The 20,040-nt window shown below is 48.3% G+C and overlaps 2 protein-coding genes and 1 long non-coding RNA gene across 5 annotated transcripts; 1 reads left to right on the top strand and 2 right to left on the bottom strand.

Moving 5' to 3' along the window:
• Positions 1-293: 293 nt before the first annotated feature.
• Positions 294-6,737, bottom strand: LOC117843202 (uncharacterized). 2 transcript variants are annotated; one of them, XM_034723762.2, is made up of 4 exons: positions 6,520-6,737; positions 4,302-4,337; positions 3,326-4,183; positions 294-2,916 (listed from the first exon to the last, which is right to left on the bottom strand). In XM_034723762.2, exons 2-4 carry the CDS (start codon positions 4,335-4,337, stop codon positions 940-942), a joined length of 2,871 nt encoding a protein of 956 aa, XP_034579653.1. In that variant the 5' UTR covers positions 6,520-6,737; the 3' UTR covers positions 294-939. The 2 variants fall into 2 exon arrangements, with proteins under 2 accessions (XP_034579653.1, XP_034579652.1); XM_034723761.2 differs by lacking the exon at positions 6,520-6,737 and adding an exon at positions 5,309-5,530.
• A 4,075-nt stretch (positions 6,738-10,812) lies between these two features.
• On the top strand, positions 10,813-12,373 carry LOC140221954 (uncharacterized). The gene is made up of 3 exons (XM_072291916.1): positions 10,813-11,240; positions 11,640-11,828; positions 11,982-12,373. Exons 1-3 carry the CDS (start codon positions 10,817-10,819, stop codon positions 12,371-12,373), a joined length of 1,005 nt encoding a protein of 334 aa, XP_072148017.1. The 5' UTR covers positions 10,813-10,816.
• Positions 12,374-15,663: 3,290 nt separating this feature from the next.
• On the bottom strand, positions 15,664-19,432 carry LOC117845072 (uncharacterized). Of its 2 annotated transcripts, XR_011897400.1 has the most exons (4): positions 18,992-19,429; positions 18,030-18,434; positions 17,081-17,340; positions 15,664-16,988 (listed from the first exon to the last, which is right to left on the bottom strand). It is a non-coding gene; the product is annotated as an uncharacterized lncRNA (long non-coding RNA). The 2 variants fall into 2 exon arrangements; XR_004637999.2 differs by having other exon boundaries at positions 15,664-17,340; positions 18,992-19,432.
• Between the last annotated feature and the right edge of the window lie 608 nt (positions 19,433-20,040).

The raw sequence follows: 20,040 nt of genomic DNA on the forward strand, positions 1-20,040 counted from the left end.
ATGGGATGAATTTCCCCAACAAGTATTGTTGAGCAGGCGTCTCTGAAACCAATACATATTGAAATATGGTGGATGAATGAAACTCTTGTAAAATTTAGGAAAGCAAGTATAGGTCACCGTCACAAGCAGGCAGACCTATGATCGCCACAAGAAAGCCTTACGGCCAAACAAACGCAACCCATGTCTGCTGGTTTCAAAGGAGAAACAGTCTTTAGGAGGAAAACGAAAAAAATGGCAAAAAACCGAAAAGTAACCCACCAGATCAAAGACGCATCTTGTAGCATACACCAAACTTAGGGTAGAAACTCTGAACCTCAGAATAGATCATGGGCATACAGATTTTCACAAGTATACTTAGAACATAGGCCTTATGGGTTTGTCAACAGAGAGAGTTTCAAGTTTAGTTCAGGTATGGTACTTATATGGGCACGCTACATGCTTGTTCCGTTATCCCACATAGTACATGTAAAAAAAAAGCAAGAGTATAACTCCCGGTAAAGTTTTATCAGAAAACCTCAAAGAAAAAAGGGTAAAAGCTTCATCATAGGCTTCCGAACAAGAAGCGTGTGGTCTTGATCTGTCACATAAAACTTGATAAGCCACTGCAGGCTGGAGCGCCTGATGTGAAGGCAATTGTCTATCACATCTTTGTAGTTCATGGGTGTCATATGTTCTTGATAAGTATCGGGATTGAATATTTAGGCAATAGACATGCACAAGACTATAGATGAAATTGAAAACTGAGCTGTATAATCTTCCTCAATTCGTTTCTCAACCATAAACCGAAGTCTGAACAAGCAGCACCCATCACTTACTGCAGGTTGCATTTTGACCACACGATCACTTCATTCTCTTAATCAGCAGCCAATCCATTCATAAAGGTTGACTAATCCAAAGGTATTACTGGATATGGGTCGACCTTCCTCATTTTCATGGGATCTAAGGTATGCTAAATAATTCATGAACTCCTTTGTCAGTAGACTTGTCTGCTCCAAACAAGTCAGGAGTAACTTTATCTGTGGATTTATCAGAGGGGCTGCTGTGGATCATTTGGAATGGAGGGTTACTCATGTTCCATCCATTGACATCCGTGGGCGGATCAGGAAAATGAGAAATACATCCTTTGCCATCAGAAGGAAATGGCAGTGAAACATCAGGCGATCGTCGTGGTCGCCGAACAGGTCTGCTGCTCCTGCTCGAAGATGGGAAATTTGCCTCCCTGCCCTTCTGTTTGGTACCAAGAAAGCCACAGGCAAGAGCTTCCAGAGCTCGGGCTGTTGGCGGGCGGCTTCGGCTACTATGCCTTCTTGAGTTGAAAGAAAGCTCCTCATAGAGCACATCACTAGAGGCATCCATGTCTGGAAGTTGGTCAGCCACCTCCTCAGTTCCTGAAGAACGTGGAGGCCTAGCCATGGTTTGCATATTTTTGTCAGATGGAGAGGCAATGTAGCTCACAGTTGACTCATAATCAGAAGGCATTTGTGGTATATTGAGATCAATGACATGCCTATTTTGAATAGATTCTCTGTAAACCATTGTTTCAGCATTAGGGGGCACATTGTCAAGCCGTCTGCAGTATGGCTTCTTGTTATTGACATCAAAGGATATGTTAGTTGATGAGTTCGGAATTGCACCCCATACAAAAGACTTGGCCTCTCCGCTTGCTTCATTTGCTCCAGACACATCATGTTGCAGCGGCTCGTCAGCTTGCTTCCAGTAATGATTTTCATTGGTCGTCGTATTTCTGCGGCCAGTTCTTTCAGTCTTAGAGGAAACTAACCTTCTTCTCTTCGAAAAGGGTGCTAAGAAAACTTGGGACTCAGCATTAGCCCTTTGATCGAACTGAAAGCTTATTTCAGTGGAAGTAGTAGCATGGACTCTTTTAACGTCAACAGGAAGAATACTTGCTGTTGAAGAGCATGCATTACTCATTGTGCTGAAACCTTGATCAGTTGAAATATGACCATTGATCGATGTTAATGTGCCTGAGGAAGCAGCCTTCTGAATTACACTAGAATCCATCTTAACAATTGTCGGGGGCTTACTTTTTCTCTCCTCACTAGCATACTTTGCGCCAGTTGTGCATCGATCAGTACTTACATGTTCATAAGGCTGGGAGCTGTCCTCGGAATCTGAGTGTTCCTCTGCGCTGTCACTACCAGAATCTTCAGAACTTGGTGAAGACATGTAACCATGACTGGAATCTGTTGGTAGATTTCTTAGTGACCTCACCTTAGAAGGTTCTTCCCCTTGAACAAGGCTGGTATCCACCACAGTAAATTTCATTAGTTCTGGGGAACACCCAGGCTCAGTGGGACGGTTATAGGAAGGTTTCTTGTTAGGAAGTGTGTTTCTGTCATGTTCAGAATCATGGATCCATCCATTTTCATGCTTAATCCCACTGTCATCATTACCACCCTGAACTCCAAATTCAAGCAGCCTTGGTTCAGATGCAACTTTGCTCAAGACATCACTAACAGAATCAAAATAATGATTTCCTTTGACAAGCTTCTTTCTAGAAAATTTCTTTACACCTGGGATGAGAAAGACTAAAGCATGCTTTCCAACTTGTGAAGAGTCCTTGGGTTGTTCTGAGTGCCAGCCCCTTGAAAGCAAGCGAGGCCAGACAGCCTCCCAGAATAGATCATTGGATCTTGCCTTGCTTAGTCTGAAATCACCAGTCAAAAACTTTATGATATCTCCAGATGAAAGCGCTGAGCAAGCCTTGCCAACTGGGATTTCCGGACGGGTTGAGATACCATGATTTCTGCTAGGATCTAATGCAAATCCAGTCAAGTCATACTTCCCCTTGCCAATTCCAACTGCCTGTACAAGAACTTGAGCACCAACTGTGGACCTTAAGGTCAAAATAAACTGCTCAAAAGTAGATGTTCCCTCATTGAATATTTTAAAGACCTGCAGAAGACCATATATAGAGGTCAACTCTTGAGAGAGCTGAGTGGAATCACATCAGTGCAATAAGATGCTAGACAAAAATTCATTAACTTCTTAGAGCAAAAGTTTAAAATACGAAAACTTAAATAATAAATAAGAACAAGCATACTAAATGCTAGGCCTTTTTCAAAAGCAGAAAAGAATGGCATTAATGGCTGTATAATGGAACAAACACTGTAGCTAATAGCAATGCTGATGAGCTGCCCTGCCTTAAGTGTCATTACAAATTAGAGATAATAGAAAATGTAGGCCTATAGTTGTTGAACTGATTGTACACGTCATTTTTGAATGGTTTGATGTTTAGTAGGAAAAAGGAAAGAGAAGTAGAAGAAAAGGAAGAGGAAGAGGAGGAAAACAAAAGTCAGCACACCTCCATCAACGAAGCTTCAACTTCCCTAGCTACACCAGCAAGCAAACGTGACAACAATTCCTGCTGCCTTGGACCAGAAAATATACGCAGCCCAAGAATACACCTCCTGCTTCTTGCTTTTCTACATGCTGCCCATCGCCTGTATGCATCAGACCTGAAAAATTCTCCATAGTAATAGGATAAAACTTCTCCCATTGTCTTGGTTTCCATAAATTTTGTCACCTGAACAAGATTTTTCCCGAAAATGTAGAGACCAAGAAGAAAACTTTGTGCCTCTTCATCACTCCAGGAGTATCTTGGCATCCCAGGCAATGGTAAACAATCATCGAATTTTCTCTTTACACAAGAACAACCTAAAACTTCCCTTCTTTGTGAGCAATGCATGTCTTGTCCATCAGATCCTGCTAATTTCTCACCTTCCTCAGCATATTTAACTTTACAGCCAAGACACTCTGAACAAATCCTGTCCTGATGTAAATTTACCGGAAAATTTTCACTGCTTTGGATGGGGGCTTCATCTTGTGAAGGACATGAACTGCGTCGTGACAACCCCCCATGCTCTTCTTTTACACGAGTGCTTGTATTTTGGGTCCACGTGACTGGAATAGCTAATCCTACACCCACAGGGTACTCAAAACCAAACGCTCTGCTGTCATAAACTGTTGATGACCTTAGTTTCGCCTGTTCCTCTTCAGTTAGTAGATCTGGAACTTCCACCTGGTACTCACCCCCTACACGAGGGTATATTCGTGTGTCTTCATTGACCTCCTCTGGACATAAAGGTTCTAGAAAACGAGGTTGGTCAACAAGCATCTCTATCGGATGCTCTTCATCATCCTTGATTTCAATGGGATCCATCTGCACAAAAGCAATAGGGGTACAGATTAGGATCCATGATGGCTGAATGCAAAGATGATTGATAGAACATAAATATGTGGGCTTGAGAGAACATAAATATGCAGGCAAACTTATCTACCTGATAATCTTCTTCCTTGATCTCAAGAGAGTCCATCTGTAGAAAAAAGTACAGGTTCAGTTAGTGGTAAGTCAACTCTACGTGCATATCACCAGAACTGGAAAATTTAACCCTAGAACAAGTCACAATACATGAAGTGTGAAGATACGAGGGGGTAATCATACTATGAGGATCTGTGAGAGTAGTATAGAATTAGCTGTAGCTGGACATAAATTCGACTGGACAACTTGTGCCTCAACAACAAGTGCAGAATAGCTTGCAGCGCTTAAAATTATGGAATAATCCATCACATGCCGCTGGAAACTATCAGGCTCCCGAATATGCCATTGATTACCCCATGACATGTGGGCCCATAGAACTTTCTCCTTTTTTGAAAAAATAAAGGAAAACCTCCTTCTCTACATCAGTATACCAAAATTAGATTTAAGCACAGCAAGTTTAGACACCATGTAAAATCATAATTATTCCTGCATTCCGATATTTCCTACTCTAAATCTACATCGTATACTGAGCTGAAGGAGAAAACCTTCTGCCACTCTAACTAAAAACAAAAATGGCTGCATTTTGCGGTCATTCCCCACCAAACAATTTGCATTAGCAGTGACAGCAATGGCAGGTTAGGATTGACCCACCAATCAGCATCACGAAAGTTACGAGAAACTGCACTTTATTGATCTCACGCCCGCCATGGACAGACTTAACTTGTCACATAGGATTCAGTTGATACCCCAATTTTATTTCGAGTTGCAAAATGAACTGCACCTGCACTTCGGGACCGAAATACGGGGTCACGTGAGATCGATCCCGCGTGGTCATGAAGAAGAACCTATTCGAACCATCAACGGATGGATTAGACTAGTAGCGTCTCACGAAGCAAGCAAATCAGATGCTAACCGAGACGGGGAGAACGAACGAAAGGTGTGGATTTGATCGTTCGGGTGCAGAGATGAGATCCCGGAGAAGACAATTCAGGTAAGAATCCATCTAAGCAAGCTGAGTTACTTTACCAGCAAATGGAATCAGTCGCGGGTCCGGACGGATCTCCAGTCCACGCCGCTCCAGCACAGCGGACGACAACGACGAAGATGCAGCACAAGTATCGCACTTCGAAGCGGCCGGCGTGCTCGGCAGCAGGATGCCGGAGACGCGGCCGCCGGTGAAGTGGACGACGGCGGCGCTGGCGCCTGGCGTGGCGCGGGCGCTGGCGAAGTGACGAGGAGGTCGATGCGATTGGTGTGAGAGATGCTTTGAGACAAACGAGACGGGGCAGAGCCGGGTGGAGGTGGACCCCGAGCGCCGTGCGGGCCGGGCTGGGCTGGCAAAGAAGCCCGGAAAGTTTTGGGCCTGGAGAGGCGCGATGATGGCCGTGGTGGGATATTAAAAGTCACTTAATTCCTTTTTTTTCGAAAGACAAAAGGAGTCAGTAACTGTATTCTGCCCAACAGCCTAAAGCACCAAGAAAAATTGTGCTACAAACTTAGTAAAATATCACATGTGACGCAACAAAGAAGGTGTCAACGTCAGCACCGAACATCCCCGTGTGGGATTATTGGCACCGTGGACCAAAAAAAATGGTAAACGAGTGCAACAAGGACATCCGATGTTCTTCTAGATTTGTGCATCGTCAGAAGTCCTTCTAACAATTGCTTTTGTCTTCCTGCATTCCATCATTTCCTACTCTAAATATACATACTAACTTATTATGTTAAGGGGAAAAACTTTATGCTAATTATGGCTGCATTTTTCCTCTGGGGAAAGAAAGGATAGAAAGACATCAGCTGCTGCATTTTGCAGTCCTCCCCCAACCAAACCATCAGCATTCGCACTGGCAGCAATTGCATGTTAGGCTCGATCCACTAATCACCTCATCAATCCACGCAAGCAAGGGGCCGATTCAGTCGATCCCCCAACTTTTTTTTACGAGTTGTGAAATGAATTGCGTCCGCGCCGCCGCCGGTGTGAAGTCATATGAACTCAACTAAGATCGATCTTACATTCTTGCACGCTGAAGGAGAGCAGCGAAATCGAGCCATCATTGGATGGATGTATTAGACTAGCAGCGCGTCGCCAAGCAATTGAAGCAAACAAATCCGCTTCTAAGTTCTAATCGACGGGCAAGGCGAACGAGAGGCGCGGATTTGATCGCTCACAGCAAAGATGAGATCCCACGCAACAGGATTCAAGCAATAATCCATCGAAGCAAGGTGATGAGCCTTACCAGGAAATGGAAACAGCCGGCAGGTCCGGACGGATCTCCAGTCCACGCGGTCCAGCTGAGAGGACGACGAAGGAGAAGGACAGAGAGAGGACGGATTGCTTCGAGATTTCCGACGTTCTCCGGCGGTGGGACGCCGGAGACGCAGCCGCTGGCGAAGTGGACCGGTGGCGGCGATGGCGCCTGGCGTCGCGCGGGCGCTGGGCGCTGGCGAAGTGGAGAGGACGACGAGTCGACGATGGTGTGAGATGCTTTGAGGCAAAACGAGGCAGCCGAGTTGGAGGTGGGCCCCAGGAGTTTCGCGGGCTAGGCCGGGCCTGTGGGAAGCCCAGTGATGTGTGGGCCTAGAGAAGCAGCACGGGCTCGGCTTGTTTACGCACTGGGCAAACTTTTTGTAAAACCGAGCTATATATATTTTTTAAGATAAAGAAGAGCGAGCTATATGGTTTTAAAACTCTTTTTATTGCGCATGGCTTCTACATGGAATTTGATCCTCTCTAAAAATGATGATTTTTGTTTCAAAAAAATGATGGATTTGTCTTTTAAATCATCCTTTTGACATACATGTACATTTAGGGGGTGTTGGGATCCTAAGCTAAAGTTTAGTCCATGTCACGTCGAATATTCGGAGGCTAATTAGAAGGACTAAATATGAGTTAATTATAAAACTAATTACACAGATGGATTAAGCCTAATTAATAAATCATTAGCAAATGGTTACTGTAGCAGCATATTGTCAAATCATGGACTAATTAGGCTTAATAGATTCATCTCGCCGTTTAGCCTCCATCTGTGCAATGGGTTTTGTAAATAGTCTATGTTAATTAGTATCTAAACATTTGATGTGACAGGGACTAAAGTTTAGCCCGTGGATCTAAACACCCCCTTATTTGTTGTCCAAAGGCAAAGCTAGTATCTACTAGGGAGGATTTGGTTACCGTGAATGACTTTGTTGGATGCGCTAGTAACACAATTCGAAGTTCGGCGCTGCTGGCACTCGGATGTCCGATGTGAAATTTGAAATTTTTCTTCGGACGCTCCGATGAAACATTAAAAATTATCTAGTGCAACATCAACAGTCACTATTTGCAATATGAAAAATAATGTGTAAAAATGACTATGCCGTTTGATCTGGGATAGAAAATTTCCGCCGCAACATGAACACTATGTTTCATGCAACATTCACTATGAATTATGCAGAAATAATAGTTGCAACATCAATACTTAACTATTGCAACATATATCGTAGCAGTCGATTTTTTTAAGATTTCAGACGTCCGTTCTGTAGCATTACCGTTCAAAGTTCATTTGTAGTTACTATATCTCTCCAAGACTGATTATTCTCATTTCAAAAAAATGATGGATTTGTCTTTTAAAATGTCCTTTTGATATACATGTACATTTATTTGTTATTATTCAAGGCTAGTATCTACTAGGGAGGATTTGGTTACTGCGAATGGCTTTGTTGGATGTGCTAGTAACACAATTCACAGTTACTATATCTCGAGTCTTCCCTAGTTGTAGTACCCGGACGTTAACTCATCGTGCTTTTGCTAAATATCCAATAAGTCAGTGTGAAATAGGATTGGTCATGTCCATCATTGTGACATCCATCGACGTCTTCGTGCTGCCAACCCGCATGGCGCGCTTCGCCCACCTCGCCTACGTCGTCATCGACTAGCCGAACTACGCGCTCGGCGACTCCATCCGCGATGCTCTGGTGGCGCAAGGTGGTAACCCGCGGGTCACCCTTGTGCCTTCTATGGCGCCATGCTCGTCATCTTGACCTCGTGCAACTGCAACTCCTTTGGAACATCTTGAACACCTTCTCCGCTACCACCGGCCTACATATCAACTATGATAAGAGCACCTTCGTCCCTATTGGGGTCCCCGAGGAAGAAGTAGCTCTACTAGCCGCCGACTTTGGCTATGCCCCAGTGTCCTTCCCGCAGACGTACCTTGGATTACCCTTGTCCATCAGCAAGATGCACCTGTCTAACTCCTTGCCTCTCGTCCGGGCGGCCAGAGCTATGTTCCCGGCTGGTGCGGTCCACTACTCACCCCGAGCGGGCAAACCACTCTCGCCAATGCTGTCCAAGGAGCGCGGGCTATCTACGCCATGGGTTCTGTGCTCCTCCTCGATGGCACCATCCGAGCCATCGACGTGACGCGACGTGCCTTCATCTGGACTGGAGACTCTTCTTGCCATGGCAGCCAATGCAAAGTTGCGTGGGAGCTAGTTTGCTGGGAAAAACAACGAGGTGGTTTGGGTGTTAAAGATCTTGCCATTCAGAACCGTTGCCTTCTCTCCAAGTTCCTGGACAAGCTTCAACACGTGCCCACTACCAACTGGCAATGATGGTTTCTCAGATTCTACGGCTAGGCTACTGGGTGGGACCTTGGCGATTCACACTAGCTGGACACCCCGATATGGTCCATGCTCCTCCAGCTCCTGCCTGATTTTTCGCCGGGCCACCACCGTCCATTTGGGTGATGGAAGGACAGTCAACTTCTGGCATGGGAACAAGGATCCTCGAAAAGGCACTTACAAGTGGGGCCTGCCTGCAAAAAGAGGTTTCCACCGCGTAGAGCCCAATTTAGGAGATGTGCCCTGCGAATCCAAAGCTTGGGAAGAGTTCGAGAAATACCGCCTCCATATTATGGGACCCATTGAAGGCCCATGCAAAGGGAGCGGGACGCAGCCGAGGAAGCCTCCTAGGAAAGTTTGCTTCCAAGCTAAGCTAGCGATGGCGCACCCTGACGAAAAGAAAGGCGCGGCAGTCGAGGTAGACCATCAGCACGCGTCCTGTCCCTATAAAAACACCATCATTACAGTTGATGGGACGCGCCTGGATGCCTCGGGGACAGACAGCCTCACCCATCCTGCCCAACAGGCGGCGGGCGCCGCCCTCATGTCAAGAGCGCCCACCTAGCTCCCGACTGCCCTCTGCCTGAAAGGTGGGCCCACTACGTGGACCCGGGAGGCTGCGAAAGTCTCCTAAGGACTCTGCCAGGAGGCGGGGCTACCTCGCAGACCCGGGAAGAGGTGAAGGCCTCCCGGGAGGGATCCCGAGAGTCAGGTTCATCGCCCCCTGTCCCGAGATGGTGGGCTCGGACTGATAGGAGCAAGAGTTACCAAAGTAAGATGGTAAAATGTGGTGACTGCCATACAGAGGACTTGGACAGGGTGCTCCGGCGCCGTGCATACCAAGACAAGAAGGTGTTAGGGCAAGTGGATGGCACGTTAGAAGAACTATAGGAAGGTAGGCGGCCATTAGGCTGTCGTGTTCACACGCACAATGTAAAGGGATGGATTGGGATGCAAGACTCATCCCAACCGGTCCCCCCTTAGGCCTAGCCTATAAAAGGCCGGCTCTTGTACATACAAGACAGACAACTCTAGCAACACAACACACAGGACATAAGGTATTACGCTTCCGAGTGGTCTGAATTTGTCTAAAAACTCTCTTAGCAAAATCATATACTAACACCCCTAAACGCCTCTCGAATCCCTATGCACGAACTAACCCCCAGGCCAGATCTCAAAAAAGGGGTCTCTCCAGATTCCTGCTTTCGGTGCTTGACCACCGTCAACTAGCACGCCAGGTAGGGGATAGTGCTGTGTTGAGATTTGAAGCTTCCCATCCTTGCAGAGGCAATGGGAGCCGTTTCGATCATCACCGCGCTTACCACAGTGAGTCAGATGGTGAAGCCAGTGGGGGCAGGAAACGCCCCACCGACAGGCGGCAGCATCGCAGGCGGCAACGCCTGTCCCTACTCCGCGGTGGCCGAACGCCGCGCCGCGCATCAACGTTCCTCACTCGGTCTCCAGCAAGACGGTCTCCGCCGTGGGTTAGGGGCTCGCTTCTGGGAGGAGGCGAATAGGCACGCCGAGGTAGCAGCCCGCCGACACGGCTCTCGCGCCCGCTGCCGCCTCGATTTCAACAATCTACTGCTGGGAGATGCCCTGGTAGCCGCCCAGGCCCTCCTCCGGCACCCACCGGTGGAGGCTGGGGTCTTGATCCCAGAGGGGTGATGTTTAGAAGATCTGGCCAAGCTAGTAGGCAAGGCCTAGGCTCCTTACGGGCGGGGTGAAAGCTCGCGCGGCCAAACCGGCCAGGACAAACGTGGCTCCGGTTCGGCGCATCGTCCGTCCCCTAGCCGGTCCCGGAGGACCATCATGCCCCCCTCCCACTCCGTGCAGTAGGAGCCACGCACCCTCCTTGAGCGAAATCACTTGAAGGAAGATGCGTGAGTCACACTAGAGCGGAGCCGGGAGCGGCATCGCAAGCCGCCCCCGATGGAAGACCGAGCCTCGTCAGGATCCGCCCCTAGGGGGGATTCTCGTTGGGAAAGGAGAGCCTGTACGGATGGAGATGACGATGCCGGTCCTTATGGGGTCGGGTGCCACGCCTTCACGGCCGACCTCCGTCTGGTCGATTGGCCGACCAAGTTTTGGCCTAAGATCCCGGAGAAGTATGACGGTACCATCGATCTGGAGGAGTTCCTCCAAATCTACACAACGGCCATTCAGGCTGCTGGTGGGGGGCCAAAAGTCATGGCAACCTACTTCCATGTAGCCCTTTGCGGGTCAGCAAGGTCGTGGCTCATGAACCTCCCCGCTAGATCTGTTCATTCGTGGGCTAACCTGAGTGAACGGTTCATCGCCAACTTTGCGGGCTCATTCACCCGCCCTGGCATGGAGAGCGATTTCCATGTCGTTTGTCAGCAAGACAAGAAAATGTTGTGGCAGTACATCCATGTTTCAGTCAAGTCCGCAATACCATCTCTCGCATCACCCCAACTTCAGTAATAGTCACTTTCAAGCAAGGTCTCACTGACCAGCAGCTAAGGGAGAAGCTTAGGACCCATAGTATCGAAACTGTGGCCGAACTGTTCACCCTGGCTGACAAATACGCCCATGAGGCTGAAGCACAGGCCCTGCCCCCTCCATGGGAGGTGACCGCCAAGCAACAAAAGAGGGCGCCCCCGACCCGGCTAGGGTCAGGGGGACAAAACAAACAAGAGGAAGGCTATCGCCGTGATGGGTCCGGAGGGTCGGAACCGACCTCCACTACCCAGTCTGGCTGGTGGCAAGAAACTACCAATGTTGGCACATCCAGCGGGCGGCAAATGGTGTGAGATCCCCAAGACCAACCGACACAACCTAATCGAATGCCGGTTGGTCAAAGGTTTGGCCAAGAACCACCAGAAGGAGCGGGAACACTGTCGCTGGAGAGACAATGACGGTGAAGCCGGAGGAGGTGGTCTGGGATTTCATGAGCCCCAACAGGCTATCGCCACCATCTTCGGTAGGGCAAATGCTCCGCCATCATGGAGGAAGGACAAGTTCCTCTAGTGGGAAGTGTGTTCTGCCACACCTTGCCCGGAGGACGCCTAACTTTAGAAGTGATCAGGCACACCCTTGACTTTCGACCGCAACAATCATCCTAACAACACGACAGGAGTAGGTCAGTTGCCCGTGGTGGTCACCCCTACGATCTGCAACAAAGGGCTGGCAAGGGTCCTTATCGATAGTGGCGCTGGGCTCAACCTCCTTTTGTCTCAGGTCTTCCACCTGATGCAGGTGGGTGCTGGGCAGCTCATCCTTTCGCACCCTTTCTACGGGGTGATGAAAGGGAAAACCACCCCTCTGGGGAAAATTCCCCAGGACATCCGTGGACTAGGCGTGGAACGCTTGAGGTGGGCGACCCGAGGATCGCGCTGCTGTGGTGAAAGCGCGCAGCGGCTGGAGCGGTCACTCCTTGCCATGGCGGTGACAGAGGAGCAGGCGAAAGGATTGCGGCAGAGAAGGCGAGGAGTCGAGGAAGATGACAAGCGGAGAAGGAAGCACTAAAGCTCATGCGGCCTTATAAGGCGACAGGCATGGCGCTTCGATTTTGAGAAACGACCGTCGAAGAATGAGCGCGGAAGGGGACCCAAAATCTAGGGGAATCCCAACTGAAACCAAGGCGTTTTGCGCACGAGGAGAAGACGAAGCGACAAGAGGTGGCCCCTTTTCCTTCTTCTCAGCCTCACGCTTGACCTGAGGCGGTCCAGCCTAGGGCCGGGGGCTGCTGTCAGCGCCAAGGGAATGGGGGTCCCCCAAAAAGGCACTAACAAGTGGGGCCCGCCTGCAAAAAGAGGTTTCCACCGCGTAGAGCCCAATTAAGAAGATGAGCCCTACTAATCTGAAGCCTACGAAGGACCCGGGAAAAACCAACTCCACATTATGGGACCCACTGAAAGCCCACGCAAAGGGAGCGGGATGCAGCCGAGGAGGCCTCCCGGGAAAGTTTGCTTCCAAGCTAAGCAAGCAATGGCGCACCCTGGCGAAACAAAGGCGTGGCAGTCGAGGTAGGCCGTCAGCAAGTGCCCCATCCCCATAAAAACACCATCATTATAGTTGATGGGATGCGCCTGGATGCCTCAAGGATTGACGGCATTACCCGTCCTGTCCAACAGGCGGCAGGCGCCACCCTTATGTCAAGAGCGCACGCCTGGCTCTCGGCTACCCTCTGCCAGAAGGGTGGGCCCACTATGCGGACCCAGGAGGCTACGAAAGTCTCCCGGGGACTCTGCCAGGAGGTGGGGCCACCTCGCATACCCAGGAAGAGGTGAAGGCCTCCCGTGAGGGATCTCGGGAGCCAGGTTCATCGCCCTCGATCCCGGGACGATGGGCCCGGACTAAGAGGAGCAAGAGTTATCAAAGTAAGATGGTAAAATGTGGTGACTGCCATACAGAGGACTTAGACGGGGTGCTCCGGCATCATGCGTACCAAGGCAAGAAGGCGTCAGGGCAAGTGGATGGCGCGTTGGAAGAACTGTAGCAAGGTGGGCAGCCATTGGGCCGCCGCGTTCACACGCACAATGTAAAGGGATGGATTGGGATGCAAGACTCACCCCAACTGGTCCCCCCTTAGGCTTGGCCTATAAAAGCCCGGCTCTTCTACAAACAAGACAGACAGCTCTAGCAACACAACACACAGGATGTAAGGTATTACGCTTCCGAGCGGCCTGAACCTGTCTAAAAACTCTCTTAGCAAAATCATATACTAACTTCCCTAAACGCCTCTCAAATCCCTACACACGAACTAAACCCCAGGCCGAATCTCAAAAAGAGGTCCCTCCGGATCCTCGCTCTCGGTGCTTGATGGGACCACCGTCAGGTGCCCACTACCAACTAGCAACAATGGTTTCTCAGATTCCACGACCAGGTCGTTGGGCGGGACCTTGGCGATTCACACTGGCTGGACACCCAGATATGGTCCATGCTCCTCTAGCTCCTACCTGAATTCCCCCCCCCCGGCCACCGCCGTCCATTTGGGTGATGGAAGGACGGTCAGCTTCTGGCAGGATCACTGGATTGGTGGGCAGCTGCTGACAGCGACCTTCCCCATGCTATTCTCCTTTTGCCAGTGGGCCAGCATCTCCGTCCAGACGGCGCAGGCTGACTCCCATTGTGACCTGCACCTCCACCCTCGCCTCAGCACTGCAGCCTCGGCGGAGCTTTGGGTCTTCCTCCCTGCGCTCGACCATGCGCTGCCCACGCCAAGCGTGCCTGATCGCAGGGGGATTGGCCTTCGCCTACAGCCTTTCTCCTCCTCGGCGCTCTACGGATGGCACATGGAATCCACCCCGCTCAACCCGTTCACCGACTACATCTGGACTAATGTTGTTGTTCCCAGGTGCAAGCACTTCCTCTAGCTGATTCATCGTCACCGACTCCCCTCGGCTGCCTTAATCCATCACCGCCACCTCATTGACTGCCCATCATGTGCCTATAGCGGGGACCATGAAGATCAAGATCACCTCCTCCTGCGGTGCCCGTGCGTTCGTCTCCTCTGGTGAACCATCGGCTAGCCCAGTGTTCCCTACCTTGCCTCCTTCACTGATCTCCGGACCTTGCCTCAGCTCGTGCACATCGTCGACAACCACGTCCGGTCTGCCATCATCACTGCCCTTCTTTGGAACATCTGGAAGATGCACAATGCCCTCATCTTGAACGGTGACTATGCCTCGGTGCGCTTCACTTTGGAAGCATCGCCTGCATCAACCTGAATCGGCAGCTGAATCGGCAGGCGCCTACTGCCGTGGAGCTTAGTTCTTCGTAATAGCTTAGGGGGTGTTTGGATACAACCTACTAAAGTTTAGCACCTGTCACATCGGATGCTTGGATGCTAATTAGGAGTATTAAATATAGGCTAATTACAAAACTAATTGCACAGATGGAGTCTAATTCGTGAGACGAATCTATTAAGCCTAATTAGTCCATGATTTGATAATGTGGTGCTACAATAACTATTTGCTAATGACAGATTAATTAGGCTTAATAGATTCATCTCGCGAATTAGCATAGGGTTCTGCAATTAGTTTTATAATTAGCTTATGTTTAGTCCTCCTAATTAACATCCGAACATCCGATGTGACACTGTTAAAATTTAGCATCTAATATCCAAATACTCCCTTAAACTAGTCGATCTTTCCCTTGTACTCTACTCTCACAAATCATGTCTACACAACCTCATATGTCAGTATAATTGTTCAGGCCGGCTTCTTGCCTGGTAGCCCCCTTGAAAAAGTAGTCAGGTGTACCACATTGCACTACGTTCCGTATCAACTCTTTCAAAGGAGACAAATGTGTTCGTATCAAATTCTTTGGATGGTCTCTTTTTATTCCCGGTGTATATTTCTCGTAGTTTTAGCTAGGCACCGACATAATAAATTAGATATACATTTTGCTAAAAAAGGCAATGACATGTGTAGCCAACACATGTAAAATCAAAGACGCTCAAGGGCAAAAGATGTTACATCTAAGGCGACTAAAGTTTAGCACCTGTCACATCGAATGTTTGGATACTAAGTAGGAGTATTAAACATAGGCTAATTACAAAACTAATTGCACAGATGGAGTCTAATTCGCGAGACAAATCTATTAAGCCTAATTAATCCATAATTTGACAATACGGTGCTACAGTAAACATTTGCTAATGACGGATTAATTAGACTTAATAGATTCGTCTCGCGAATTAGCACAGGGTTCTGCAATTAGTTTTATAATTAGCTCATGTTTAATCCTTCTAATTAGCATCAAATATCCGATGTGACACTGCTAAAGTTTAGCACTGGTATCAAACACCCCCTCAGTAGTTCAATGCGGGCTTTTATGTCTTCTCTTTATTTAGTAAAAACATCGAAGTACATGCCTCAGTACCTATGCTCCATCACCATGGAACATACATAAATAAAAGATTGCATATGCAACACAACACGACCATAATGGTCACTATTGGAGGTGAACATTCACGAGGGGTTTTAGTGGCATAGAAGATAAAAGAAGTTAACAAACGAGGACATCTAAGAGCTTCTCTAACGCTTCTCAGCTTAGGCTCTTGTAATAGCGACTCTTGTCTTTGTCGTTGAGATCGTCTTGGTTGAAGCGCCTCTCTTGCACGCCGTGCTTGGATCAACCGCTCTTGAATCATCCCTTCAATATCAGGTTGTGGGGCCGATGATGATAGCCGTGATAGATGCTTCCGACGAATTGCTCTTGCCGAATATCGACAACATGAAAGGCACCTCAGAGTCTTGAGCCAATGATTTGCAAAATTCTTTACCTTGAATGAAATTACTCCCTGAGTAGTTAACACCCACTATGATGTTATATATTGTTTGCAACGTAGTATTAGAAAAGGAGAAAAACTCAAATCGGCAACAAATCAAAAGTAGGGGAAGTTCGAAAACCATATTGAAGGAGGCCTCGTGGATCTGCTCGCGGTTGGGGATGGTGGTAAGAAAGCAAAAAGTCACAGCAATGACAAGAGCGACAAGGAGACGCAACCGTTGACGGAGCATCCAAGTCATTGGAACTCTATTCGTGATGAAACTCGAGGAGGATGAAGAAGATGATAGAAACAATCACATCTAGGGGCCATATATATAAAGAAGGGGCATATAAAGAACGAGGACTCCTCTTTCCTTGTGTCTTAATGGCTACTGGAACATTCGGTGGCTACTGGAACATTCGGTCAACAATCAAATATAAGTAAACAGAAGGCAATGAAAGATGACAAGCTCATTCCATCTAAGATTACAGATGATGGATCAGTAGCACCGAATGCATGACACAAGCTCACAACCAGGCAACCAGCAAACATTACAGCTGGTAGCTGAATACCGACCCAAATGAACACATGATGTACGAAAGTATGGCTACGATGCTAATATATATGGAAAGTAGTACACAGTTTGCAGCCACGAAGTTCACAAAATACATCTAGTCGATCAACATGGGCAACAGATATCTTTACTGCCTAACGCCAAGCATGAGTCGACCAATGCACACATCAATGACTCTTACTTCCAGGAACCAAATATAATAAAGCCCCCTCTGGTCTAATCATCCCAGACATTATTTTCTTCTCAAGTTCAGATATATCAAGCCCCAATTTGTGATATTTAGCAAGATCAGTCTGTCCAGGGAAATGTGCAAGTCAATCAACAATGACAACAATAATGAAGCCACAGGAGAACAATAATGAATAATGCAGGGGAAATAGCATACCTCTCCAGAGTAATCAAGCAAGGTAGCTTCACCCTCCAACATTACCTATTATATGACAGTACAAAGCATCTATAAAAGGTCCTGAAACAAACCTTCTCATACTGAAACTGATGGAATGAATTCCTAGTCACATGCTCTGAAGTAAATTGGCCTTCAACACGGTTCATTAAGTTCAGAATACTGCAATAGCTCAGCCGGGAAGTACTGACAAGAGGTGCCAGTTTGCCAATCACCATGTCCTTGATAACACTCATTTCCATCTGCAAAGTGGACTAATGTTATGGACAAAAGTCAAGCTAAAAGAAATAAGTGAGAACAAAAGGTCAAAGTGCTCTAAGATAGTCACAACACGATCACGAAATAATTCATATAAGAAGCCATAAAAGCTAAATAGTTCTTCATACGGCAAGCAAAATTCAATCATAACTTTGGAACAAAACCAAAAGTTTCGACACAATAAATCTAAGGGGGTGTTTGGATCCCCAAACTAAATTTTAGCCCCTGTCACATCGAATGTTTGAACACTAATTAGGAGTATTAAATATAGGCTAATTATAAAACCAATTTCACAACCCCTAGGCTAAATCGCGAGACGAATCCATTAAGCCTAATTAGTCTATGATTTGACAATATGGTGCTACAGTAAACATTCGCTAATGATGGATTAATTAGGCTTAATAGATTCGTCTCGCGATTTAGCCTAGGGGTTCCGCAATTAGTTTTGTAATTAGCTCATGTTTAGTCCTCCTAATTAGCATCCGAATATTCAATGTGACACGGACTAAATTTTAGCTCCAGGATCCAAACACCCCCTAAAAGCACGACTACCCAGCTGTGAGAGATACTAATGTCATAAATTATATTTCCTAGCTGGCTAGCTAGTAGAACATGAGGAAATTAAGAGAAGCATCGGAATGGACCAAAGACAAAATGGAAGGAAGTCCATTACCTTGCCTGTTTGGCGACCTCCTGCCTGCATCTGAGTGCTGCTGCCTGCAGCTGCCGCTACCCATCCAGTAGTAGCTCGAGCGCAGGAAGCACCTTCACACAAGGGAGCACAAACTCCAGAACAACATGCTGATCAAAAACAGGAGGAGAAAAAACCATTTTTCTGATGACAATACTAATCAAGGAATCCTATCATCAAGTGAAGGAATTACTGGAGGGAAAGCGTAGCTTAATCCTTATCAGAAAAATTGCAAGTAATTATGCTAATACCATGAGAGAGCTTCGGAGAGCTTCTCTGTTTTGAGTAGAACTGCATTCATATATATAGCAACCACTTTCTTGGAGATGCCATCAGTGATCCAAGAATAGATGGCATTATCGCTAAAAAGATTCGTCAGCAATACATCTGTACATGAGAAAAATAGTCAGGCAACTGGCAAGTTTCCATCTGAAGATCACTCTCCTATTACAATTTCACACACATCTCCAGTATGCGCTTCTGAGTTTGTTTTGATCTTGTAGATCTCGCGTAAAGAACAGGAAGATCATGGGACCAATAAAGTTTCCATTACCTCCAGTAAGCGGAGACCCACCATGTTGTCAGGGAGCTAATAAAGCCATCCTGAGAAATCTTATTTACAACATGGTGGAAGATGTCCGCCAGAGGTGTTGCCAGGGGCGAGCTGAGGCCGCGCACGGCCGTGCTGCTGCTGCGAGGTCCAGCGTTGGGCGCAGCCTGGGACAAGATGTGGCATCTAGGGCCAGCGGCGGGCACGACCCGCGGCAAAGCTGCAGCGCAGGTGCCGGCGGTGGATCAGCTAGGACACGCTGGGCCGCGCGACGCAAAGCCGACATATGGAGGCGCGAAAGGCTGCGAGGGGCTTGGGAACCGTGGGACGCGACCATTCTACGAACTACAGCGTCGAATCGGAAGGAGAAGGCAGGCGAGTCGGGCGGCGTTACCTTGCCGGAGCGCTTGAGGTGGGCGGAGCAGGCCTTGACGAACTCATGCCGATCCCGACCTCCTCGGCCCAGGCCGGGCGAGGCCGCCCGACGCCGACGCCCTGTCTGCCATCTCCGATACCGGCCCTGGAGGCGCACGCGGAGGGCTCGGGCAGGCTCGGGCGCGACGTCACAGCTCGGGGCGGCGCCGGAGAGCGGCGAAGCCTCGGCCCGGAGATCCTGGGCGGCGACGCCTGGGGCCTGGCTGAGGAGCTCCGGGGTGTGGTCGGGCGGAGGAGGGTCGGCGCGGAGGAGCTCCGGGGCAGAGCCGGGCGGAGGAAGGGGGCGCCGCTGCCCCCTGCGCCAGATCTGGATCCCGCGGGAGCGGGCAGAACGGCGGCGGAGAGCAGGGAGCGGCGGCGGCGGGGAGGAGAGAGGGAGAGAGAGGGCGACGGGGAGGAGAAGGGAGAGAGAGGGGGTTAGAGTTAGGGTTCGGGTTGCGGGGGGTTTCCGTAAAAACGCCTCTCGGTGGGTTTTCGCAAAAACGACAACATTCTCGAATTCTCCCTTCTTCACGTGGAAATAAATTTTAAAACGAGGGTCTATTTGTTAAATGTACGAACGTGTATGCTGTACGGGCTGGATGATCTGAACTGAGGTGCGATTTTTTGAAACTTTGAGGACTTTTTTGAAAAACAGCCAAAGACGCGGCTGAGCGACACGTGTCCCATTTTTTTTCCCGTGGAATGCGGGAAGGAGGGCAGGGGAGGGGCTTTTAATAAACTGATATATATGGCAGCTGATCACGTCCCATGCAACTAGTATTTTTACGTATGATGCCAGGTTGAAAGAAACTTTCAAATCTTATGGAACTGTTACTCAAATTGCCATCCACGCTAAGTCATTAAGCAAAATTGTTTGTCATTAATGATTTGAAATTGATGTGATGGTAATTATGTATCATGTGTATGAGAGGTACATAGGAAGAAGTGTATAGAGTGTGTCTCCAACACATTCTCTCAACAAAATTTATATCCATGGTTTGGATTGCTCCTGTGTGTGCAACATTT

Source organism: Setaria viridis, chromosome 2 (genome assembly GCF_005286985.2).
Source record: "Setaria viridis chromosome 2, Setaria_viridis_v4.0, whole genome shotgun sequence".
Taxonomy (NCBI): domain Eukaryota; kingdom Viridiplantae; phylum Streptophyta; class Magnoliopsida; order Poales; family Poaceae; genus Setaria; species Setaria viridis.